General features: G+C 37.3%; 2 protein-coding genes across 2 annotated transcripts; one reads left to right on the forward strand and one right to left on the reverse strand.

The window, feature by feature from the left end:
• The first annotated feature begins 529 nt into the window (after positions 1–529).
• On the forward strand, positions 530–1,785 carry LOC112048384 (ankyrin repeat domain-containing protein 54-like). Its single transcript, XM_024085895.2, has one exon. The coding sequence runs from the start codon at positions 725–727 to the stop codon at positions 1,523–1,525; it is 801 nt and encodes a 266-aa protein (XP_023941663.2). The 5' UTR covers positions 530–724; the 3' UTR covers positions 1,526–1,785.
• A 65-nt stretch (positions 1,786–1,850) lies between these two features.
• On the reverse strand, positions 1,851–26,985 carry LOC112048390 (sphingosine kinase 1). Its single transcript, XM_052885744.1, has 3 exons — positions 26,110–26,985; positions 11,530–11,629; positions 1,851–5,921 (listed from the first exon to the last, which is right to left on the reverse strand). Exons 1-3 carry the CDS (start codon positions 26,979–26,981, stop codon positions 5,070–5,072), a joined length of 1,824 nt encoding a protein of 607 aa, XP_052741704.1. The 5' UTR covers positions 26,982–26,985; the 3' UTR covers positions 1,851–5,069.
• Between the last annotated feature and the right edge of the window lie 175 nt (positions 26,986–27,160).

A 27,160-nucleotide genomic window follows, 5' to 3' on the forward strand; every position in this document is an offset into this window, starting at 1 on the left:
AAAAGACAGTTTTAATAAAATTTAAAACAAACATGAAACATGATGTAATAGTAACAATTCCAACGTTTTACATAGAATTTGGGAACTTTTAGCAACATTTTTTTAGTCTAGTTTACGTTCTAAAATAAAAATGAAAAAATGAACTTGAAATGTATTTTTTCCTTTCAAGAGGAGTACAATTTTCAATATTTTCGTTAACATACAAAATCTCAATAGTTTTGGTTAATAATTGTTAAAAACCTGATATTTGTTGTAGCACTATTTTCTCATTATCACTTTCATCTTCATTCAACAGCTATTTTATCTGCTGGACAGCATGGACAGCACCAGCCTCCATACAAAACTGGGACAAGTCCTTTACGATCAAACATTGCTACCGTAATCCTCAAAAATAATTACTTGTCACGTATCCTATAATAGATAGGTACTAAGAGTTATGATTTCAAATTATAGTGATCTGTGATTTCAAATGTCATGCAATCTGTATTTAGAGCACAGATTAAAAGTTTTTGGAATTGAATTCCTCCGAAACTGCGTAACATGACATAATTTTTTGACACATGGACATGACAACTTAAATAGAAAGTTTGATATTATTTTGATTGTTGTAAGTTTACTTTGAATTACTTGTTGTTCTTAATTAACTACAATTTATTCAGTTATTTTCCGCCTGATTATCAATTGGTATGTGTCCTGTATTTTAAATTTCATTAAGTACAGTATAATGGCTGATTCAGGCGTAGACACTGGCAACGAGAGCAGCGACAATCCTGTTTTCGATCATTCGTACTGTGTGCTGGAATTCAATCCTCCAGCTATACCGATCAACCTAGCAGGTCAACCAATGCCAATAGACTTTCTAGGCGAGCCCCACGAGTATATCGGTAAGATAAAATGCTCGACTAAAGCGAGACACTGCAGATTGAAGTATCGATACGGAGGTACGATTTGTTCGTCCAGAAATAAAAAGCTCCGTTTTGCTGCCTCTACCAACAATACGGAGCTGGTCGAAAAGCTTCTGCTCTCGGGCGCAGATCCCAACTGCTCAGACGAACATAAAAGAAGCCCCTTGCATCTAGCAGCCTGTCGAGGATACGTTGACGTTGTTAAAATGTTAATAAGACATGGCGCCAACCCGAATATCAAGGATACGCTAGAAAACACACCACTTCATCTTGCAGCTTGTACCAATAATATCCCAGTTGTTATTGAGCTACTGGATGCAGGCACTGATGTCAGTTCTCATGATAAGAACGGACGCAATCCTATCCAGCTTGCACAGAGCAAATTGAAGCTGATTCAGATGCGCCCTAGTGGTGCCGGCAACTTTGATGAGACTAAACAGCTTATTGGTGAAATTTGCTTAATAGTGGAAATGATGTTAAAATATATGAAGATTCAAAAGGCAGATGCAGGAGAGTTGGAGTCGGTAAGAGTGAGACTAGAGAATGTCAGCACAAGAGAACAAGTTGATTCTGAAGTGCAAAACCTCCTCGACAGCCTCGACTCTTTAAAATTGAGGTAAACAAACATCATGTGATGGGAATTGAAGACTGTTAGTTTAATTAACTGCCTAAAGATAAGAGCTCACAATAGTTGTTAAGTAATTCGATTGTAAACAAATTTGTGTCATTACATACTTATTATATTGTTATTTTTTAGTTAAGATTTATGAGTTATATAAAACAAATTTCAAAATTTTTTTGCTTATTATTGGAATAACTTAATAATAATTTAGAGTTCAATTGATTTATTTGACTATAATAAATACTATTATTTTCATTATTGATGTTTTTTTTGATACTTAAATAATGAAGAATTATTGGGATATCAGCAAAAAACACACAAAATCAAATTACAATCATTTATTGACAACAATTCATTACCATTCAATTAGTTCAAAACTTAATAAATAGAAAGATGGAATGATAAAATAACTTTTATGCATATTTATTACTTCATAAAATTTACATAACCATTTCTAAGATTACTCTAGAAGAGAAAGAGCTCAAAGAGCTTAAAGAAGTCTGGAATGTATGTACTCATAAATCATAAGAACACACAACACTTGGTGTTCTCATGTCTTTAGTTTGAGTTCAACACAAATTACAATATATGGACAAACAATAATTATATCTGACCATTTCAGCCCTCTGATTTATCTAGTTCACTTAATACTTGTGCAAAAATCCAACCCAAACAACAACTAACTAATAACACCTGCTGGATTTGCCTGGAATAGGCAATGTTCTGTATAACAAGCAAATAAATAAATTATTATTATTCTTATTATTAACTCAATTGTTCAGTGTGATCACCAACATGATTATTACAATTTTATTTTCTCAAATAACCTGAATAGGCTTCTCTTTAGTCCTTAATAATAATGAAACTCATAATATATGTAGCAGGAATGTTGAGAAAGCCCTTTCCAGACTAAGTTTTCACATTTTTTTATTAGGTAGGTATTTAATTTGATTTTACCCAGGGTGATTTTTTTAATACAGACTATAAATAGAACCATTACACATCCTAATGGATTGAACAGTGTTTTACTGTATATGTAGGTAGATATTAGTAACTTGTAACTTGATTCATATGGATGAAGATTAATATCCCTGGCTTCTGACAATGAAACAGATAATTTTTATTTGACAGTGTGTAACAGCATCAGTATGTGGATCAGAATGCACAAACATATTTGGCTCATTTTTTCCATTATGGGTTTTTAAAAATTAGCTAAATTGGAGTAAAACTCAATAATTACACTATTAGGACAATTTACAAAAAACATACATGCAATAGCCTCATACATTAATATAAATAAGTAGATGAAAAGTAGGAAATATAAAAAATAGGAATTATGGTACCTTTTGGTATATGGATATACAATCCAAATTAAAAATAATTACATAATATACATATTGCAAGTTAGACTTTTGTGTCATTTTTATATATATAGGTACTTACACTGGTTGTTAATGTAAATTGTATTCATTATATTATAAAAGTTATGAAATTTACATTTTTTTATTAGTAGGACATATTATGCAACCCATCTCTATATTGTTAGCAGTACAAGCACATCATAGAATAAAATAATAAAGGTTATCTGTTAAATTAAAAAAAAAACAATGATTATTATTATATAATTATTGTGCGATATAAATTATTATCAGAGTAGGTAGTAATATTATAATAATTTAATATAAAACATTGTATTAAAATTCAAATATCATTAGAAAAGTTCTTAGTTTAAATAAAGTTATTAGGCACAGAAATATGGGGTTGACATTTTGTGATGAAACCTCAATGAAACTAACATTATGGCAGAAACCGATATCACAGAAACATTATAAAATATACACATTATTATTTGATTACATCAGTTAAAAGTAGTGCCTATGTCACACAAGTAGGACTACATAAAAATAAATAAATATACTTGAAACAGCTGCATTTATAACTTAGAATAATAAAAAAAAAACATACATACAGCCGAACGCAGAACCTCCTACTTTTTGGAAGTCGGTTAATAAAATATATCATTGGTTTTATAGCAGGGAAACGCAAGACAAGGATGTCCTTAAATTGAATCTATACAAGGTTCGTGTTTCTAAACCATAGATATGTATCTACACTGTACATACATATTTCGAATTCGAACTATGTACGAGTAGGTACTGTTTTTAGATAAGTCATTTAGAAAATAATTTTCTATTAACTTAATTTGAAATTTTAATTTATGTTTACACTATGTATGTACAAGGTTGTTCCTTAAGAAAAATTGTTGGGGTACATTGAGTATTTGTATTTTGTGGACGTCCCGGGCTTTTACCCAGCAAGTTCTCATAACTGTGGGAATACAGATGAAATATAGTATATTCTCGCTGAAAATGTAGTTTTCTTTTTGTTTTTTTTTAACATTAACTAATTTCCGAGACTATTCGTAACAAACAATACAAAAACAATCATTACTCTTTAAATTACTAATGTAGATAACGTAATGTTGTACTTGAATGATCATAAACATCAGTATAACGAATTTACAATATAAATTGGAAACCACTTAGTGAACCAACAAGAAATATGACAAGTTCAAAACAATTGGCTAAATTAAAACGAACTGTTTCAAGTGATACAAGGTAATGTGCTCAAATTGGTATTTAAGTGCCCTAAATTTGAGCAACAACTTATTAGGAATACATTAATAATGTGTATTGGCCAATGATAATTTTATACCATAGATCGGTTACGTCCCTACAAAATCAACGCAAAAAGTGATCCGAAACAAAATTGAGGATGTGTGCGCTCAGTTTTGTAGCTATCGTACAAAACTGAGCGCACACATCCACAATTTTGTCTTTAATTCCATTATTTGTTTATGTATATATAGTTTTACACTTCCTGAACACAAAACTCGACATTAGTGACGATATTTAGGTATTATTGATTTAAATAACGTTCTTTATTGAACACAACTAACATTGAGATATGGAAATTTCCTCTTTTGAGCGCCTCATTTTTCATGGCCTAGTAACACATCTAATAGTATTTAACATCATTGGTATTGACACGTAAGATATTTACTATGCTTTACACATATAATATTGAAGCTATTCTTAGTATGCAAAGAAATTTTAGAGTGCAGAATATTTGGCACTGTCTTTGTTGATTTCGATAGCAATGACTAGGTTACAACTATGTGTCTTTTTTATCAATACATAATATAATCCACTTAAAAATATTATCACATTTTAACTGTTAACAATAAAATTGTCACAAATTATCCTTTTTTTAATAAAACCAATTAAATAATAATAATAAATATCTAGCCGGACAGACACTTATAAATTTTTTTCTATAATTCCAATTATTTTAATATTACAATAGTAGGTAATTATAGGACAATCTAATTTATAATATTACGTACGTGTGTCCACAGCACAACCTTTTCAGATATATTAATTAATATTAACCCTTTGTTACTGATATAATATTTAACATTGTTCTATTGCACAATCGGCTCGGCGAATTCATTACTTAACGCTAGTTAAAATCGTTAAACGTTATTTTGTGTCCGGGACCAAGATATTAACTATATTAGGAAAGATTTCAGCTTGAATAGGTCCATATTCAACCATCTCTCCATCCACGGTGAGGTAGCCATTTGGACCCTCGGGTACTATTCTAAACGCACTGACCGGAACCATTTTGATAAATTCATTATTCCCATCGGTATGGTTACCTTGACTCATGCCTATGAGGAATGATAATACTTGAGTCCTAGATATCCCCGCTTTGATGATCAGCATCCACATAACACCGTCAGACAACAGAGAGCTCGGTGCGAATAACAAATCTTCTCCAATGTAAGACTGGTATGAAACGTGTACCATGACAAATTCTCCTTCTTCATGCACCCAATGCGACGGTAACTGCGATACCAGCGATGGCAAGTGAGACGCCGGCCCGTGCATGCATGCGTGCACTGGGGAACGCATCTCTGAACCACTGCTCGTGACACTATGATAGTCCGAGCCTCGCGTACTATAGAACGCACTCCGCCTAGAGTTCACAGAGTACCAGGAATCGACACGCGAATGCCTCTTACCGTTGACCGCACTAGAGAATACGTCAGAGTTCTCATCGCAATCGAAGAATGCCTCCACATCGGGTGAATCTAGCGCGTCATCTTGACTGACGCTGTGGCCGATTGTCAGAGGATGTTTCGGCTTTGGCAAGTTGCTGATATCTTTAATCTTGGCATAGCTCAACACACCTTTATACTTCCTCAAGCCGACGAGCCGCGCCAGCGCCCAAAGTGTGAACCTTTGTCCACCGATAGCTCTTAATCTTTCGCTTTCTATATCAATGTCGGATAGTAAGCCCCAGCCGACCGATAAGAAGGAAAACATTATCTGTAACAAGATAAAAGGTTTCTTTAATTAGGTATTGTGATATTTCCGTTCATTACTTACATAAGATTTTTTTTATTATTTTATAACACTTAGGTAAATGATTATTAATAAATAAATATTATTATTGTTGACGTATAGCACCGCATAGACACCACTAAACAGATTTGAGTTTCTTGGCAGGCTCTTAGCAGAACCTGCCCTCCAAACCGGTGGTAGTCCTAACAAATAGTCAAAGAAGATGGTCCAAAATTGTATGGAGCCCAGGTCCAGTCATTGTACCCTAGCGGAAATAAAAAAAAAAAAATTTAAACTATTTTTGATTATACAAATCTACGAATTCACTTTAATTCTTTCGAAATAATATTCATTATCTCCCAAGAAATGCAACACTACTTAGGATAACAATGGCGGATTGATGACGTTTTCAATGCAGTAAACGATTTGACGTTTGCTGTCAATTGTCATGTCATAGTTGCTCTATGGGCGCCATCTTGTTAAAACTCAAAAACTTGGGTTTTTACTTTATTTATTTCTTTTTATTTAGTTAGATTTATTCACTTTAATAAATTTTAATACGATCTTTGTATTTTTTTAATTTTAATGATAGGGGGTACAAGAGTGGACCTGAAATAAACCATCTCCTTTGGCGTTTCAAAAGTGCTTAACTAAGCCTACTCGAAATAAACATGAATTTAATATTGATAAGAGGATCCTCATAAATTATCATCTGAAAATATTCTGTGATTTTGAAGTGATAACTTCATATGGCAGGATAAACTGCTTCGTAACGGTTCGCGTTACGGCGCAAATCTGCCTGCCTGTCTTTAAAAACATATCCAACCAGGCGAAAAATCCGTCCTGGAATTGAGACAGCAGTAGTCCACACAAATGGGATTCGAACCCTGGCCAAGTCGTCCATGAGTCCGGGTCCTTAACCGCGGAGCTATGAGGCTTAATTTGTACAATTGCTACGCAATGTTTACGTGACACAATTTTACCCGACTTTGTGACAAGGTTTATTGGACGTTGACACCATCGTAAATGGCAGGTTAATATTTATTTAACACTTACATGTAAAGTACGTACCTATCTAAGTTTACGAGATGCCATATAATTTTAAACTATACCTACTTAACATTATTGCTATGCAACCAAATTTCAATTCCAAAGGACTTTTAATTATGCTAGCCACTCACCATTCAATAAGTTCACGTGCCTGCATGATGTCATGCACAACGCGACCAACACACGATCAGTTTTATCGGATGTCCTGCCGTTAGCGCTGCAGGCACTTATGAATGGTAAGTGGCTAGCATTATGTTTTAAACGCATTTCTAAAAGGCTTTATGACTTGTCTGTGTGTTTTTTGTCTGTCACAGCCAATTTGCTCCGAAACTACTTAAGCAATCGAGTTTAAAGGATATTCATTATGGGCCCCCTTTCTGAAAGCGTCGTCCAACAATGAAAAAATGTCACGAATTGTTAAAAGTAGCTTTTTGGGGCAACAGCTAATATGGCATAAAAGTTGTAGGATGGCTCTGAACCAAGTTTTAAAGGTTCTATGATTAGTCTTATCCATATAAGTATTTTGTCAATTTTCGTAATAGTAACTATTGCTGGAAATGGCTAATTATGACGATACGTACCATTTTTTGTTAGAGAACACTTTAATAATATGTATGGAAAAAACGAATCGTCGAACCTGTATAACATGGCTCAGAGCCATCCGACAACTTTTGTGCCATATTAGCTATTGCTCCAAATGGCTAGTTCTAACGATTCGTGCCATTATTTTTTGGCCGGCACTTTCAAAAAGAGTTCAAAAATTTATGTAGCGTGAATCTCCTTTCTCACCAAGTTATCTCCGTAACTATTGGGTACAAAATTTCAAATAGTCGAAAGAAAATTAAATAAAGTAGGTAGGAAAATTCTTTTCCAAGTATATTTTAAGATAAAAAAAACGATAGCAACAGGTTACTACAGTTACATATTCACATTGTCATTTCCTACTACATATACTATGGCTTGTATTTTTTTAATTTTTCCTAATAGATCATCAAATTATTATTATGAGATTTCAAATAGGTAATTCTCATGATAACTCATGCAATTAATGCATAACACATTACATATTGCATGGCACACGCGAGCTTACTGTTTTGTATGCAATCCGCTAACCGCTAGATGCGATCGGCAGATGCGGACGTAATCGGTTGGAGTAGATTAGATGGGCACATAAATTATCGCATCCTACGCCACTGCGCCGCACGCCTTGTTTGTTATGACGGACGCAGTCAATTGTATCGTGTAACATTATATCCGAAGGTGAAAGGGCATCAAGAGCTGTAGCCAAGTTGCAACAAACGCTAACGCTTCGAAAACGAAAAAAAATCGGCAGCTATACAATGCCGTATACACATACTGAAGGGAAAACATTTCTAATAGTATAAATCATCATATATGACACCTTAAAATTGTAAATACCGTCAGATTATCATCTATCTCCTGAGATTGTGTACTGTCGAAAGATTGTGAACCGCACACCTAAGACCAGGGACTTAAGTAGCTCAAAAAACCAATGGTTAGGTTAGATCAGGTATTTTTTATTTGTACGTTATTCCTTACAAATCGACCGAGTAACAACAACAGATAATAATAATAAACTAAACTTGTAACACACGCGAATGCCTTGAACTACGAGTGGAGACGCGTTATCGTATAGTATCGTAAGCAAATATCGTCTCTTGTTGGAGAGTGCAAACCTAACTGTAAAATTTTGCGTGTGTGAAGGGACTCGTTCTCCTGTGAACACCATGCCGCATTCGAACGTAGAGTGTAGAGCGCGCTTAAGTCGTTGTCTGGTGTCTATTAGCTCTATTCTCCCACAGATTTGCTAACATGCAATTATTATAAAAAGAAAACATCTCAGTGAGTTTTCAAAAACATTCGTCCCACCAAAGACATTTTCATGCAAAAAGGCCAGGACATAGTGCTTGTACTGTAAAAAAGTTATCAAAGGGGAATGCCCACCGACCCACACAAGGTCGGCCCAGGGAACCCAGGTATACCCCTGTATAAAAGTATATGGAGATTATAGTATGATGTACAAATAAGGATCTGGTTAATTAATTGGCTTAATAAAAGTATGTTTCTTGAAGAAAAATACATTTTTTCATCACTTCGCCGGTGTACCAAAGCGGTGCGGGTGAAGCAACATTAGAAGCTGTATTGTTTATTTTGTATAATTTTTTTCTGTTACCAACTTAAAAATAAAAAAAACGAACAAACAAGCCAATCATAAGTCTTCAAAAAATATCGTAAAACTCAGGCTGTATGGTCATTGATCTTAGCTTGTTGTAGACACATTAAAGATGAATTAAAAATGTCGTAAAACGTTGTAGCAAACTTTTTTGATAAAGATAAATATTTTTTTTTTTAAATACAAGTTGCCGGGTGGCTAAAGTAGGCCTGGGCCGGGATGGGCATTTCCCTTTCACGGAGATCTTAGCTTTTATCACTACACTCCCTCACCTAACATCCGACCCGCGGTCAAAAGATAATGCATTAAAATTCGAATACTTTGATAATCGCAATAAAAAAATACCTGGTTCAAATATTTAACCTCATTTTCCAAACTGTTATCACGTTTAAACCAACCGTCTAAAGCCTGAGTATCCTTTTGATGCCAACATGCGGGTAAATACCCATATCATCACGAAAACAATACACCCGATAAGAAATATCTATAACGCAACAATTACAACAGTGGCCTTCGTTCAAGATTAATTTACGAATTTCATTGAACGAAGTAGTGTCGTAATTATCAGATCATTTTACCCACGTTAAGGAAAATATAAATTCTAGGTATCATATATTAAGCTATACTAATATTATAAAGTTGAAGAGTTTGTGTTTGTTTGATTGAACGCGCTAATCTCAGAAACTACTGGTCCGATTTGAAAAATTCTTTCAGTGATAGATAGCCCATTTATTGAGGAAGACTATAGGCTATATTTTATCCCCGTATTCCTACGGGAACGGGAACCACGCAGGTGAAACCGCGCGGCGTCTACTAGTTATAATAATATGACATGACCGGTGAAAGATCAGGCGCAGGACCGACGGCTTTACGTGCTCTCCGAGGCACGGGCGTGTTTCAACACCACTGATTTCCCAACTCCAGGCTTCTATTAAAATTTTTCTTGTCAAAAAAATCCCAACGGGATTCGAACCCTGGACCTCATCGTCCGCAGCCGAACCTACCTGTCTTTATATAAACTAGTCTTTTTATTTCATGATGGGTTTTAATCAGTTTGCAAAACTGTTTAATTGCAGCGATACTAAATTAGTTTTTAACAGGGAGAAAAAAACAAACCGGTTTTTAATCTTCAACATTTTACCTACAATATGTACAATAATTCATTTTAATTACTTATATAATTAAATATCTAAAAAAATTATGTTAAGGGATTTAAACATGAGAAGACTTCTGTCGTTGGACTATTGTCGTATCCATTTCTAGACTTTACTATTATTTGGACAAAATCATATTCCATTGTTGGATTGGTGATGTGAGACTTGGTGGGTTTTTCATTCATCACTACACGCCCCCCGGCCCACGCGGACAATCGGGAGTGTTACGAACGAATTTTCCAAGCTATAACTACGGGCTTTATTAGAAGGCTCAAAGCCACAGCGAGCGATAGAGCGAGTTATGCTTGAAGTTTCTCTGCGTGATCGAATCAGAAATGAGGAATCACTGACATAGCTCAGCGAGTCGCGAAGCTGAAGTCGCAATTGGCAGCCCACATGGTTCGAAGAGAAGATGGACTTGGGGTGATGGAATGGCGACCCCACCCACGAAAGCGCAGTGTTGATCAACCCCCCACTAGGTGGACCGAGGACATCAAGTAGGTAGCAGGAAGCCGCTAGATGCTGGCGGCTCGAGACTGTTTTTTTGAAAGTCCATGCAAGAGGCCTATTTCCAGCAGTGGACTGGGACGTCCATCGGTTGTTAATGGTGATTGGTAATGACTGATAGGCAGATATTGATTCTTAATTATATTATCATCATCACATAATAATATAATTAATCATCAACAGCCTATTATAATGGTCCAGGATATGTTCAATTCTATCACGCAACAATCGTTACATAACTAATGTTAATGATAATGACGAGACCGGAGACCTAACATGCTCTGCGAAGCACGTGGCTGTACATCATCATTAACGCGAATTTCTTAGAATAAAGAAAAACTCTGCCATAGCGAAGCAGGATGTCATGATCCACAATCATCATCATATCAGCCGATGGACGTCCACTGCAGAACATATGCCTTTAGTAGGGACTTCCAAACATCACGATCCTGAGCCGCCTGCATCCAGCGAATCCCTGCGACTCGCTTGATGTCGTCAGTCCACCTGGTGAGGGTCGACCGACACTGCGTTTTCTAGTGCGGGGTCGCCATTCCAGCACCTTGGGAGCCCAACATCCTTCGGCTCTTCGAACCATGTGCCCCGCCTAATGCCACTTAAGCTTTGCGACTCGTTGAGCTATGTCGGTGATCCACTAACTAGCCACTTATATATAATAACTAAAACTTACTTTAGACTTAGTTTCGACTCTAACGACGTCCATGTGCGCTTTTTTTCCTCTCGCCAGTGCCATAGACAATCCCGTCAAGTTCTGGGGAATGTACGGCTCACTGGAACAAAAAAAGAAGAAAATTAATATTTACAATTTACAAAAATCTTAACGATTGACGTTTAGATGCTTGCCTAACAATGAAAAAAAAAAGAACCATCAGAATCGGTCCATTAACGACGAGATAAGGGCGAACACACAAAAAAAAATATATGTATATACGGTCGAATTGAGAAACCTCCTCCTTTTTTTTAAGTCGGTTAAAAACTGTCTTGTTGGTCCAGTAGTTACCCTATGTGGTTTCAGATGACGAGATCCTGGATTTGAATCCTAGTTCAGCTAGGAGATACTGAGTTTTCCTTTCTTCTAATAAACTGTCAGTAAAAGAATTGGAAAGTCGATGGTGTTACACCAGTCATTAAACCGTCGGTTCTGATAATTATCATTAACATCTGACAGAGGTCGTTAATGAATCTCTATTCATTTAATCATTATCACTCTAAGCACGCCCACCCGCATTGGAGAAGCGTGGTGGTATAAGCTCTATATCCATTCTAATTTTTGTGTTTTATCAAACTTCATTTTATCACCCCATATAAATTTTTGCCCATTTTATTAAAACTACTATCAAGAGAAGTGATAGCCTAGTGGATATGACCTCTGCCTCCGATTCCGGAGGGTGTGGGTTTGAATCCGGTCCCGGGCATGCACCTTCAACTTTTCAGTTGTGTGCATTTTAAGAAATTAAATATCACGTGTCTCAATCGGTAAAGGAAAACATCGTGAGGAAACCTGCATACCAGAGAATTATCTTCATTCTCTGCGTGTGTGAAGTCTGCCAATCCGCATTGGGCCAGCGTGGTGGACTATTGGCCTAACCCCTCTCATTCTGAGAGGAGACTCGAACTCAGCAGTGAGCCGAATATGGGTTGATGACGACGACGACGACTATCAGACGGTTTCTGCTCGTCATTATATAGATCACAGAATATAGAAAACGCGGACGCTTTATAGACAGACTAGCAGACGCCCGCGACTTCGTCCGCGTGGAATTTAGTTTTTCACAAATCCTTTGGGAACCATGTATTTTTCCGGGATAAAAAGTAGCCTATGTGTTAATCCATGCTATAATATATCTCAATACAAAATTTCAGCTAATCAGGTTAAGTAGTCGAGGCGTTAAAGAGTAACAGACATTCATATCATTAAAATCATCAGCCAAATCGCTTCAGTAGTAGTAGTAGCGGCGTTAAGAGTAACAAACATCCAAACATCCATACAAACTTTCGCGTTTGTAATATTAGTAGGATAGGAAGTAGGATATAAATTTTTGGCCATTTTATTAAAACTACAATCAGTCGGTTTCTGCTCGTCATTATATAGATCACAAAATATAGAAAACGCGGACGCTTTATACACAGATATCGTGACAAAAGCAAATGATGCAAAAGAGAAAGTGTTGATGATCAAACTGAATCCAAACTGGGCAGTGCCGGTGCGGTAAGGAAGGCGTAAACACAGAAATGGCGTAAATACAGTTATGAAATTGTGACATAACCCAGTGGCAGTACCAGACGTTGATATAACTGAACCATTTCGCTAACTTATGTTGATTTTTTTAATTTTTTTATTCTTTACAAGTTAGTCCTTGACTACAATCTCACCTGATGGTAAGTGATGATGCAGTCTAAGATGAAAGCAGGCTAACTTGTTAGGAGGTGGATGAAAATCCACACCCCGTTTCGTTCGTTTCTACACGACATCGTACCGGAACGCTAAATCGCTTGGCGATACGTCTTTGCCGGTAGGGTGGTAACTAGCCACGGCCGAAGCCTCCCACCAGCCAGACCTGGACCCAGCCCTGGCCCAGTCGGGGATCGAACCCAGGACCTCAGTCTTTTAAATCCACCGCGCATACCACTGCGCCACGGAGGTCGTCAAATTTTCCAAATTCAAATTAAAAAAATCCATAATTGAAAGTTGTATTAAGCTAACTTATGCTGATTCTATGTGCAGAGAACGTTATAGCCCAGTGGATATTATCTCCGCCTTCGATTCGGAGGGTGTAAGTTCGAATCCGGTCCGGGGCATGCTCCTCAACATTGTTATGCGCATTTTAACATATTAAATATCACGTGTCTCAAACGGTGAATGAAAAACATCGTGAGGAAACCTGCATACCTGAGAGAGATATTTCACTAACTCAAGTTGCTCCCAAAATTGCAGTTGTAAGTATTTCGCTAACTTATGCTGATTTCATAACTGAACTATTTCGCTAACTTATGCTGATTCCATAACTGAACTATTTCGCTAACTTATGCTGATTCCATAACTGAACTATTTCGCTAACTTATGCTGATTCCATAACTGAACTATTTCGTTAACTTATGTTTCCATAATTGAAGTTGTAATTCATTATCTTATGATGATTCCATTCAGAGGACGTGATAGCCCAGTGGATATGATCTCTGCCTTCGATTCGGAGGGAGTAGGTTCGAATCAAGTCCGGGCATGCACCTCAAACCGTTGGCTGATAATAATGATACTAAACGGATGACGTCGAGTGGAAAACACATCTCGTGTTATGAAAAAAATGCTAAAGTAAACACACATTCATCTTTATTATTCGGTTTGAATTTGAAGTCAAGTCAAAGTCCAAGTACGAGTAGGTAGAGAACAAACGTTCAACCACAATTTAAACAGTTTAAAAATTAAATTACCTTCATAATCCACTCTTTGTACTGGCAATCAAACAAAAACGCCACATCATGCAAGCCGGGCTGTATACACTTTAATGACATACGACAATAGCTGTGTAAATACAACCAACCTTATTTAGTAAGCATAATATATAAGTAGTACAGTATAAGCCAGAAACTTAGCGTCTAGGAAACTGCGGCAAACTTTGGCCGCACAAGTTAACTGAATTACCTATTTTATAAAGTTAACCAACTGTTTCATTATGCTTGTGAAATTGGATCCTTTCTTATTACTTTTATTCTTTTAATTACGTATTTACTTGTTGCAGTATTATGTTAGAGTTATTTAAATCGTTGTCTTTAGAATGACAGTCTATGATACCTCAATTGGAAGCCTCAATAGCCGTGATAGCCCAGTGGATATGACCTCTGCCTCCGATTCCGGAGGGTGTGGGTTCGAATCCGGTCCGGGGCATGCACCTCCAACTTTTCAGTTGTGTGCATTTTAAGAAATTAAATATCACGTGTCTCAATCGGTGAAGGAAAACATCGTGAGGAAACCTGCATACCAGAGAATTATCTTCATTCTCTGCGTGTGTGAAGTCTGCCAATCCGCATTGGGCCAGCGTGGTGGACTATTGGCCTAATCCCTCTCATTCTGAGAGGAGACTCGAGCTCAGCAGTGAGCCGAATATGGGTTGATGACGACAGTATAAGCTATTCAGTTGTGTGCATTTTAAGAAATTAAATATCACGTGTCTCAAACGGTTAAGGAAAACATCGTGAGGAAACCTACATACCAGAGAATTTTCTATATTCTGCCAATCCGCATTAGGCCAGCGTGGTGGACTATTGGCCTAAACCCTCTCATTTTGAGAGGAGACTCGAGCTCAGCAGTGAGCCGAATATGGGTTGATAACGACAGTATAAGCTATTTATTCGCGTTTTCACTATACACGGATTAAAAAAATTGTGAACCAATTCCTATATTCGCGGGTAAAGATTTCGTTATTCGCGAATCTGACTGCCGAAAATGACGTAGGTACCTAAATCTGGAAATATAAACTTCGACTTGCAAATTTTGCCGAAATTGCGAATAGAATGGAATAGTAAATGTTACGTAGTAAAATAAAGGTTTAAGAATGCCACTGCTACATGCACTGTACGTGTAAAGAAGCTATTATAAACTGTCAAGCAAGAAAAAATTTTTGGTCAAAAACTTAAATTATTGATTTTTTTCCAAGTTTGTTTTTTATTGATACCCAAGAACGCATCCTCTAAAGTTCTATATAAAATACCATTCCAAATCTTGGCACATTTGCAGAACGTATCCCCCGCGAATAAGGAGATTTAACTGTACCTACGAGTATACGCGATGTTTTGTAAGGGATCCCTCTATGAGTCACCTAGGTTGATCCTAGACGGTAAGATAACCGGAAAACGTGCTCCAGGAAGACAGCGAATTAAGTAAATAGATGACGTCAAAGAGTGGAACAAGTTAACATACACACAGCTTAAAAATATTGCAAAAGACCGGAATAGTTTTCTACATATGACCGCCAAACTTCAGTTGGAAGAAGGCACCTAAGGACATCATCCTTTGGTAACACTTGGTTACCAAAGTTTGCGTACACCTACCTACATTATAAGCTATTCTTATAATGTAGGTAGGTGTACGCAAGGTCAGGGACTCAAGGACACAAGTCTCTAATAGAGGTATTTGTAACATAGTTCGTCTAGGAAAGTAAAACGATCATGTTTATTAAGACTGTTCTAGGCAGTATCACTAATGATCACTGTTCTCGTATTTCGGCCTAAAGGACATTGTTGACTTGACTTGACCAAACCTTATGTCACATGTAGAGAATTATAACTTTGACTTGACTTGACAAAGTGTTCCTAACGAAGTGATGCTCACCTATGGACAATACTTTTATCATGGTTAACTATCTGCTTGTATCTTACATGCAGGGGAAGGTACCCTAAATATATTTTTTAAGATTTTATTTTACAACTTTGTCGACATTTTTAATAAACATAGTCATGCTAAACTACCGGTTTTTTCTAGTAATAGTCTCCGAGCTAAACCGCAGTCGGGCAGACGGATATGGCAAAATTATAAACGTTCCTTGCTGACTACGGAACCCTAAAAAGTATAAAAAAAGCGACACTAGCGGAAAGACATTTAGGCAGGCTACGTGCCCCGAAGCAACAGCAACAAACAGCAACTACTTTCAAACTTCAGCTTTTCTTGAAAGAAATCCCAATATTTGTAAGCAACCAACTCCAGATTTTCTTAAAAGAAATCCCAATATTATTTCTACCCGGCTGCGTCAGAAGGAATGTAATTAATATTATTATTATTTTGTCTCCCTGAGCCGGTACTCGAACCCTGGACCTCATTATCCGTAGATGAACTAGCTAACCAAGAGACCAATGAGGCAGTCAAAATATTTCGCCACCAAACACTTGTGGTTCAATGAAATGCGAGTAGCTCCAATCCCTCAAGAGTCATTGTCCATTAATATATATTGTACCTAATTTATGAAGGCTACACTGACCTAATTTGTTTCGTACCATGTAGGTACAAAACTAATTAGGTTGTATTAGGTATGTCAAAATACTTAATTCATACACTGAATATAGTTCAATCTAATACTATAGTCTGGTAAGTTAGTTGATGACACTCCCATCCCTTGACTTGCGGGCGACGGGGGAAGAGACTGCGCGGGTGTGAAATCGTGCGTGCGGGGAAATGAGGTGCATCAGTTGTGGGTTTTTCATTCATCGCTACACGCCCCTCGGCCCGCGTGGACTATCGTAAGTGTTACGAACGAAGTTGCCAAGTTATAGCAGACGTCTCCGACTTCGCCCGCGTGCAATCCTTCAATAAATATATACGGTCGAATTGAGAAACCTCCTCCTTTTTTTGAAGTCGGTTAAAAAAGAATAACCTGTTTTATTACCTCTCAATGAGATTAGGCAGTGTTTTCAATGAAACCACTTCACACAAAACCTAGTCTAATTATTATACTTGAGCCTTCCACGTAATCACACTATCTTTTTCATCTAATATATAAAATTCTCGTGTCGCGGTGTTCGACATTGAACTCCTCCGAAACGGCTCGACCGATTTTGATGAAATTTTTTGTGCATATTCAGTAGGTATGAGAATCGGCCAACATCTATTTTTCATCCCCCTAAATGTTAAGGGTAGTCCACTCCTAAATTTTGGGGTAGGGTAGGGGTAGGGTAGGGGTAGGGTAGGGGTAGGGTAGGGGTAGGGTAGGGGTAGGGTAGGGGTAGGGTAGGGGTAGGGTAGGGGTAGGGTAGGGGTAGGGTAGCGGTAGTTGAAAGTTTACATCGAGTTTCACGCGGACGAAGTCGCGGGCATCCGCTAGTATAATTATAATAATTAATATTTTTCGAGTTTCGGACTTTATTATACGAGTAACAATAGATGTATTACTTGCGTAGCGAATCGTGATTTCTCAATTGAACTAAACCTACTACTAATACAAAAACTGATCGTGTGTTGGTCGCGATCTGCATGATGTCATGCACATCAGTTTTATCGGATGTCCATGCCGTTAGCGCTGCAGGCATGACTAGCATTAAATAGGTATTATAATATTATATTTACCCTCATTTGTTATGTCGTAGTTATGTTTTATTATGCCGAGCAAAGAGTAGCATTTTTACACGATAGAAATGGCCTTACCTTGACCAGGTCAGCTCACAGCTGTATCTAGTCGCGACCTCTAGTTCCGTTTATGTTAATCAACTTTATTTAGAGTCGCCGCACACGGGCCACACGCGACATGCACAAACGCCGCTACAAGAAACAAGAAAGGGCCACGAAAGTAGTTGTAGCGCGAAGCGCAACAGCCACTTGTGGTCGGTGGCTGCTTCTTTTTTAACTCATACATGCTGTATCATAATCGCGCGAGTGGCGTATTGCGGCGTTTAGTGGCCGGTGCGGGCTACAAGAAGCGAGCAGCGACGATTGTAGCGTGTGGCGGCCACCGGCGTCAATCGTGTGCGGTGAGTCCATATAAAATGTATGAAAACTACAGGAAATATGCCGATAGCGGCGTTTTGTGGTTGTGGCCGGTTGCCCGTGTGCGGGAGCTTTTATGGATTGCAGAACTTAAAAGGAACGAGATAAAGTCAGTTGTTTCCACGTGTATTTGGTACGACTCCACGTGCCAAATACGCAACAACTGAACAATAATAACAACACAACTAAGTTAACATGTTTTTTTATAAACGAGTTAGGCATGTCTCTCAAGCGGACTCGTTATAATTGTTGTTCTAATTATTATTTTTTCCTTCCTTCATCAGAAATGTTATTATTCGCGCTAATGAGTAACATATCCGGAAGAGTGCCAGACAACAACATGGAAAACGAAACGAAAAAATATTGAAACTGCAAAGTCATCTAACATGTGCCGTCCGCCTCACAATAATATAATTGTTTATATTTTACACTAGGGGACGCCGGGCGAAACTGGATTCTGCCCGGACTTCGTTCGCGTGGATTTAAGTTTTTCACAAATCCCGCGGGAACCATGGATTTTTCCGGGATAAAATAATTGCACAATATATAGGAAATCCTCTATTTTCCTGTGAAAGTCGCATTAAAACCGTCCAACCGGGTCAAAGATTAGTCTGGACTAACAGACAGACAGACGAAAAATTTCAAAAGTTTAATTGTGTTTTAGTAAAAATAACTAATAATCACTTGAAAAAAACACAGGTGTTTTGAAATCAGAGACAGACACTTAAATTTTATTATACGTATAGATTTGGCACCACAGTTAGGGGAGACCGGGGATGTTTGACCAATTTTCAGCTTAGACGCATATATTTTTTTTAGTTTTAGTATAAAAATTAATCTGATTGGTCAACCATGAAAACCAAACGAAAAAATATTGAAACAGCAAAGTCATCTAACACGTGCCGTCCGCCTCACAATAACATAATTGTCTTTATTTTACACTAGGGGACGCCGGGCGAAACTGAATTCTGACCGGACTTTGTTCGCGCGGATTTCAGCTATTCACAAATCTATGGATTTTTCCGGATAAATAGTATCCTATGTATTGCACTACAATCCTCTATTTTCCGGTGAAAGTCACATTAAAACCGTCAAACCGTTCCAAAGATTAACCTGGACAAACAGACACATACTTACAGACAGACATACATACATTTTAAAAAGTTTAACAATTTTTTCCTCAGTGACTTAGCTACCCAGGGGCCATCAAGCTCAGGGGGCCCTCGAATCCTTAATAGAAAATCTTAATCAAACTAAACTTTCGCAACCCGACTTTAATCATAAACACAAAATTATATCCTTTACGCTAGCCACAAACGGTCAATTAATCTCACGTTTCTCAAAAGCAAACGGCAGTACCCACGCGGCATACTATACAAATCATGTACGCAGTGACCAACACACTATCAATTATAGTCGTGGCTATAAGAAACGTGAGAATAATTGACCGTTTGATTATCTTTTCTATTTCGTTTATTGTCCAATACCTACATCAAGTATTAATTATTGTCATTTACCTATGACGTTACTGTTTAATATTTTTACAACCTGCCACAGCGAAAAAGAGCTGATTATAAAGTAGCTTAGAATTTTTAAAATATTTGTATATTTAATATTTCTACTTGATAAAAACCGGTTTTGATAGTAGTGGGGCCCCATTTTTTATTTGCACTAGGGCCCTTGGTTACCTAGCTACGCCACTGGTTTTCGTATCGTGAAAATAACTAATAAGCACTTGAAAATAAAACACAGGTGTTTTGAAATCACAGACAGACACATTTCAAATTTATTATGTATAGATTTGGCACCGCAATTACTATTGGGTACACGGAAAACCACATCAGCTAAATTGGAACTTCCTTCAATTTCACGAACTTTATCCTTGTTTACTTTCGTTTATTGTTCACTTATATCTGACTAGCAGACGCCCCGCGGTTTCACCTGCGTTGTTCCCGTTCCCGTGGGAATATGGTAATAAAATACAGCCTATATAACTGACAAATAACGTATTTCATTATTATATTAGTAAAATAATTTTCAAAATCGGTTCTGTAGATCCAGATATTACGTGTTCACATATCCGCATCGTATGTATCGGACCCATCGCATTAAATAATTTTTTTTTTAAATTTTACTGCACCTTTTTCGTTCGATCCGTACCATGCAGATCAGTGGGCGCACTTGTATGACTTTCTATACAAAGAATACTCCGTCCTATCCGAATAGATCCGTTTGTTGCGATGCGTCCGATCGGTATCAACTCATATTCGGCTCTCTGCAGAGCTCGACTCTCCTCTCAGAGTGAGAGGGATTAGGCTAACAGGCCACCACGCTGGCCCAATGCGGATTGGCAGACTTAACACACACAGAGAATTAAGAAAATTCTCTGGTACGCAGGTTTAATCACGATGTTTTCCTTCAACGTTTGAGACACGTGATATTTCGATTTCTTAAAACTGAAAAGTTGGAGGTGCATGCCCCGGAACGAATTCGAAACCACTCCCCGGAATCGGAGGCAGAAAATCCATTGGACTATCACGGCTCATGCGATGCGTCCGATATTTACGATATATGTGGACGCCTACCATAAATCGTCACAGACTATGCTATCTCACTGTGACGCAGTATTAGTGTATGCGGCACAGGCCCACTTATTGATACGTAATTCGTGTCACGTTTGATTTTCCGTGGGCCTGTCTCAGGAAGTAACTGATTATGTAAGGATTCGAATTTCGACAGTTTATCTCATGACACTTATAACTTTATCTTTAAATAGTATCACTTTAGAGATAAGGCCGCCGTTACATACCTTACCATTATACCTTTGCTTGGTTTCTCACCTAATTGGTGTTGTAAAATTTTGATTTTTTTTTTGGTGTAACAATGTTAATATAAAAATAAAAACACTATTATCGCTAACAAGCGATCTCTTCCATGCAACCTTATTAAGAAACTAATAATAAAAATTATAAAGATATAGGTTAGGGTGTACATAACCTACCCCGCGGTTTCACTTGCATACTTCCTGTCCCCGTCAGAATACGGGGACAAAATATAGCCTATGACATTCACAAATAACGTGGCTGTCTACCGGTAAAAAAAATTTTCAACATCACTAAGTAATTCCAGAGGTTACCCCCTACAACATCACCAACTTTATCTCTTTATAATATTAGTCTATAGTATAAATGGATTTCCACTTACTATCAAGTGGGATATCTGCTTAATCCGACAATTATTATTATTATAAAAAACACAAGCGTTGTGTGTTGAAATAATTTACCTGTTAATACCGACAGATAAGATTGGTTATTGAAAACGGATGTAAGTAATTCCGCCTTAAATTTGTCTTCATAATACCTACTATTAAGTTATCACATATACTGTGACTAATCACAAGCAAGACTCAGCCCGTTTGTAGCTAAGCAAAATTAACTAACAGCGTCCACCAATCCGCATTGTAGAAGCATGGTGAGTCTAAGCTCCATATCTCCTCTCCTATAACGAAGGAGGCCTGACCCTGTAAAGGTAGCAGCAGTGCCTCAGGGGGCTCTATATCAAAATTAGTTGAGGGGTCCAATAAACGAGCGACAAATCGCGAAAATCTCTTTTAGTTTTTGTTTTACTCTACCCTACCTCTTACCACAAAGTATCGTTTTTTTTACTTTTGTAATTTTTGCAATTTTTTGTATGTTTTTTTTTCGGGAAGCACCACCAGATGAAATAATATTGTAGATTACTTTTTACAAATTTTTGTTTTCACAGTTGTTGTCCGTAGTCCGTAGTCCATGGGCCCTGTATCATTGGTACGGCGGTAGCTACGTCCCTGGGTAGCAGGCCGTTTAAAAAGCCTAATGTAATAAAGTTATGGCAGGATAGTCTATCTGTTCCCCACGTAAAAAAAAAAAAATCATAATATCACTAATATCACAGAGGTAAAGTTTTGAAGGGGGATCTCTGGATCTACTGTACCGATTTTGAAAATTCCTTTACCACTAGATAACCACGTTTTTCGTAAATGTAATAGGCTATATTTTATCCTCGTATTCCTACAGGAACGGGAACTTATGAAAACGCGGAGCGTCTACTAGTATAAAATGGTACAGAAAGCATAAATGCACTATCAATATAGGTACTACTATCAACTGACTACAATTACAAGTAGAAATTATAACATTAATGTATGCTGAAATAAAAAAAGAGAAGGACAACTACATACGCATTAAAATACGCAAAACGTTGTTGTTTTTGTATTTTTAATGTAGTTTACACCTTTATTTAGCAATGTTATAACTTGCGAAGGACAAAGTCCTGACTGAGTCATTGACACCAAACACAGATGTTGTCGCCACTCGACACCACATTCTATATTGTTTGAATCTTGAATATTGGTATATCAATATGTTAATATTAACATAATATACTTACCTACATATTAGCGGACGCGGTCAAGCTTCGCTATGACTTTTGTGCACTTACTTCTTCCCTACCCCTACCCTACCCCTATCCTATACCACCCTAGTCTTACCCTTTTTTTCGGATAACTACTCATACATAATTAATACATGAAAAGTTTTACAAATAGGTACATTGTCAACGTAGAGAGTCGTGATAGCACAGTAGATATGACCTCTGCCTCCGATTCCGGAGGGTGTAGGTTCGAATCCGATCCGGGGCATGCACCTCCAACTTTTTGGTGTGCATTTTAAGATATTAAATATCACGTGTCTCAAACGGTGATGGAAAAACATCATGAGGAAACCTGCATACCAGAGAATTTTTCAATTCTCTGCGTGTGTTAAGTCTGCCAATCCGCATTGAGCCAGCTAACCCCTCTCTTTCTGAGAGGAGACTTGAACTCAGCAGTGAGAAGAACTTCCTACACTATTGTGTGTTTAACTGCAGGCACCTCTACACATTATTGCACACTATACTTGTTTATTAATTAACTGGTAGTAAGGTAAAGGTTACGTACGTAGACATTTACGCAGAAAAAACATTGCAACGAGTAGCGACCCAAATTGCAGAGTTGTGATAAACCAGTTCAATTAATTAGCATGAAATTTCATGTACAACTAACCTTCATTAGCTGGCTGAGTGATATAATTAGTGGATAGGTACCTACTTCGAATTTAATTTTATTCGTCAGAATCAGAACGTAAATTAAGGAAAATTTTAATGTTTGCGTTTGAATTTGGGTCAAAGTCAAAATATTTTTTTTCATATAGGCTAACTTTACAAGCACTTTTGAAACGTCAAGTTATATAAGCTTATGTTATTTTTTTTTCTTTACCAGTGACAATCTCACCTGATTTTAAGTGATGATGCAATCTAAGATGCAATTTAAGCGGGCTAACTTGTTAGGAGGAGGATGAAAATCCACACCTTTCGGTGTCTACACGATATCGTACCGGAATGCAAAATCGCTTGGCGGTCCGTCTTTTCCAGTAGGGTGATAACTAACCACGGCCGAAGCCTCCCACCAGCCTGACCTGGACCAATTAAGGTCACAATCGGCCCAGCAGGAGATCAAACCCAGGACCTCTGTTTTGTAAATCCACTGCGCACATCACTGCGCCACGAAAGCTCTTAAAATGTATGCCGTATGTATGGTGATAAGTAAAGTCGAAAACTTAAAATTAAAGTTCCGAGAGTTCCAAACAGATTTGTTAGCTGTGTGTGTCAGTCATATTTTCGGTTAAATTTTTACCTCCTGTTTTACGAAATACATCCTGTTTTAAAAATGTAACATGAAAATAATCAAAATGCCGGGAGCATTGTTGGTTGATTTAAGTAATTTAATCATGAAATTAAATTCCAAGCAAGTCATTACGAAACATAAAAGAACAATAAATAATGGAACTATAATGAATCTAATTAGATAATTACATAGTTTATCAGGCCAATGGTAGTTACAAAGATAAATGAGGATTAATCTGACTAATTTTGATGTGTTGATTATTTCATGTTAGATAAAAAGTTCTTTAAAATCTAGTATAAGATATAAATATAGATTAGACAGCTGATTTCAAAATCAATAAGAAAAAAAATAATTATTCCACAGCTTTACTCAATGTGTATGTACTGTTTACCAACAAACAATTAAAAATGACAAAATTAGAAATGACTAGCGATTTAAACCTTCATTAGGGTTCTGTAGTCCACAAGGAACCCTTATAGTTTTGCCACATCCATCTGTCTGTCCATCCGTCTGCAGTTTACAGACTATTCCTATCAGAAAGCTGTAAATTAGTGTAAGCATGTAAATTAAAAATGTAAACAAAGTTGTAAAATAAAACCTTAAAAAAATATTTTTTTAGAATCCATACCCTACATGTATAGTGAGATACATAGAAAGTTAAAATTTAGTATGAGTATGATTTTCATAACTTCTATATACAAAGTGATAAAAAGAAAATTAGAATAAAATAAAGTTTGGGGGGTGTGGGGTATTGTTATCAGTATTTTTGTGCATTACCTAAGGGATTAAAGTGCTAACTTAATCTACTGAACACTTAAAGAATGTCAGGGAAAATGGAAATGTATAGACATACTCCAATGCAGTTTAGAGGGCTGATAAATATTACAGCCTCCATTTATCACTATCAGATGTTAATGATACTCACCAGGTCGTGATGGCATAACATGCTCAACTCTGGGGAGTTGAAACATCACTAACTTCCTAACTCCACGCTGAGAATTTTACTCAAAATTTTATGGAAGAATGAAAAGCAAAATATTACATAGTCTGAGCCAGGACCTCATGCTCAGAAGGCCCCATAGGCTAGACCACTGGTCACTGGGCTAACAATGTGGTAAAATCATCTACTATAAAAATTTAAAATGTATTTTTATTGCTCTGTAAAAGAAACATGTTGCACGCTTACTTTGCAAGGTAAGAACGCAACCTTGACAACTGTATTATATTATAACTATGACTTTGTCTTAGTTACTTATTGAACAAAACTAAGAAAAAATGTTGAAAACCAATTTACATATTTGGAGTTTAGATTCAAGCATTGCCAAGAATTTTCAAGGTTTATTTGGACATCTTCAAGCCTTCTTATATGAGAAGAATTATAAAAGTCAAATTCCACAGATTTTGTTGCAAGTTTTTTTAACAAATGAGCATTCAGAAATCTAGCTTTTTACATGATACAAAAGCTCAGAAATCATAATTAAAAAGTCATAAATTCAAAAATGAAGAGCAACTTTCAAAACTATGTTATCTATAAAAATTATATTGCTGACAATGTTTATTCAAGTGTTATTGTTCTGTTAATTGTTTATCTTTTGCTTACACACATATGTAACATTAAAACTTAAAATTCTGAATGCAGAAGGAGCTTTCCCTTGAGACAGTGAATATTATGAGGATTCTCAACTGGAGCCATAAACACTGATTGCTTGGGCTCTAAAGCCTCACAATTTTTTTTTCAATATATTATTTTTTATTAACATTTTAAAAATGTAAAAGAAAAGTTGGCAAATAAGCACGGATGTAGCTACTGCCTTATCAGCTGTAGCAATAATGCTGGGCTCTGTATTTGGTTGTAACCTATAGTTAGTAGTTATCATTAGTATAGATAATTAAGTGTGAAAGCAAAAAAATAGTAAAATTTAATCCACAATCTCAATTAATCTGGAAATTAAATAATATGATTTCTGGGATTTGCCGCTCGTCTATTGGGTCCTTGGGTCCCTAACTAAATATATTAACTATAATGATATAGGCCCATTCCAAAGCACGCTACGCCACAGCAAAAAAAGGAATTAACTCACTTGTAGTGATGACAAATTGTTCTCGCCAAGCCGTTCCCAGAGCCGCAAGGCATGATCGCCAGCGGCACCTCCTCGAGGGCCTGCTGCCAGTCCAAACGCTCGAACATTCCGTTCAGTATCTCGAACAGCACCCCATCGCCGCCCACCGCCACAATAGCCCGCCACGCGTAAACATTCCTTGTGCGCACAAACTCGCGGGCATATTTAGCATACTTCGTTACATGGAGATCGTAGGAAGCTTCCGCTTCTTGCAGGATAGGCGCCACTTTTGTCTGAAACAGCTCCCTCGCCTTCCCTGGTCCGGATTTCGGGTTCAAAAGGATCAGCAGTTTCTTCTCGTTATGCGGCAACGCGTACGACACGGGCGTGTCTGCCAGCAGACACTTGATGGTGGTCCGCCACTTCTGCGCCTCCCTGTTGTTGTCTTCGTAGCGGTCGTACGACCTGAAGCGCAATGTTATTGTTGTCCTCTCCCGCTTCCGAGTGCGGCGACTGCGCTTCAGCACATACGCGTAAATGTAAAGATAAGCGCTGATATCGCTCTCATCAAGGTCGCCGCTGTTTTCGTCCACTACTTTAAGGTGGTGACCCGCCAGGGAGCTGCAAACACAGGAGCTGGCGCCGACACGCCGTCTTTTACTTCTCATGCATTTGCTGCCGATAATGTCCCGCAAAAGAATGGTTTGCTCTTTCGAATAATCGTCCGTTTCCTTTATTAAAGACAACCCTTTGGATGTGAGCCGTACCCGAAACACGGATTTCTTCTTGGTGAGAATATAAAACGTTTCCTCGAGGTAAACATGTTCTTTTGAATCGGAATTATCATCAGTTTTGCTATGGGATACGTCCTTCCCAATCTGTGGTTCCGCCATAACTGAAAAAAAAATCAAAAATTGAAAAATAAAATGAATGAAAGATCTGTCTTTTTGAACGTCAATTTCAGTCATTGCCACAGATTAGATAATAGTCACTACCAAAGACTACAATGTATTATTGGAAATAGATAGGCTACTCTAACTTTTTTCGGAACGCTTGTGATAGCGCCATCTAG

This window comes from Bicyclus anynana, chromosome 15 (genome assembly GCF_947172395.1).
Source record: "Bicyclus anynana chromosome 15, ilBicAnyn1.1, whole genome shotgun sequence".
NCBI lineage: Eukaryota > Metazoa > Arthropoda > Insecta > Lepidoptera > Nymphalidae > Bicyclus > Bicyclus anynana.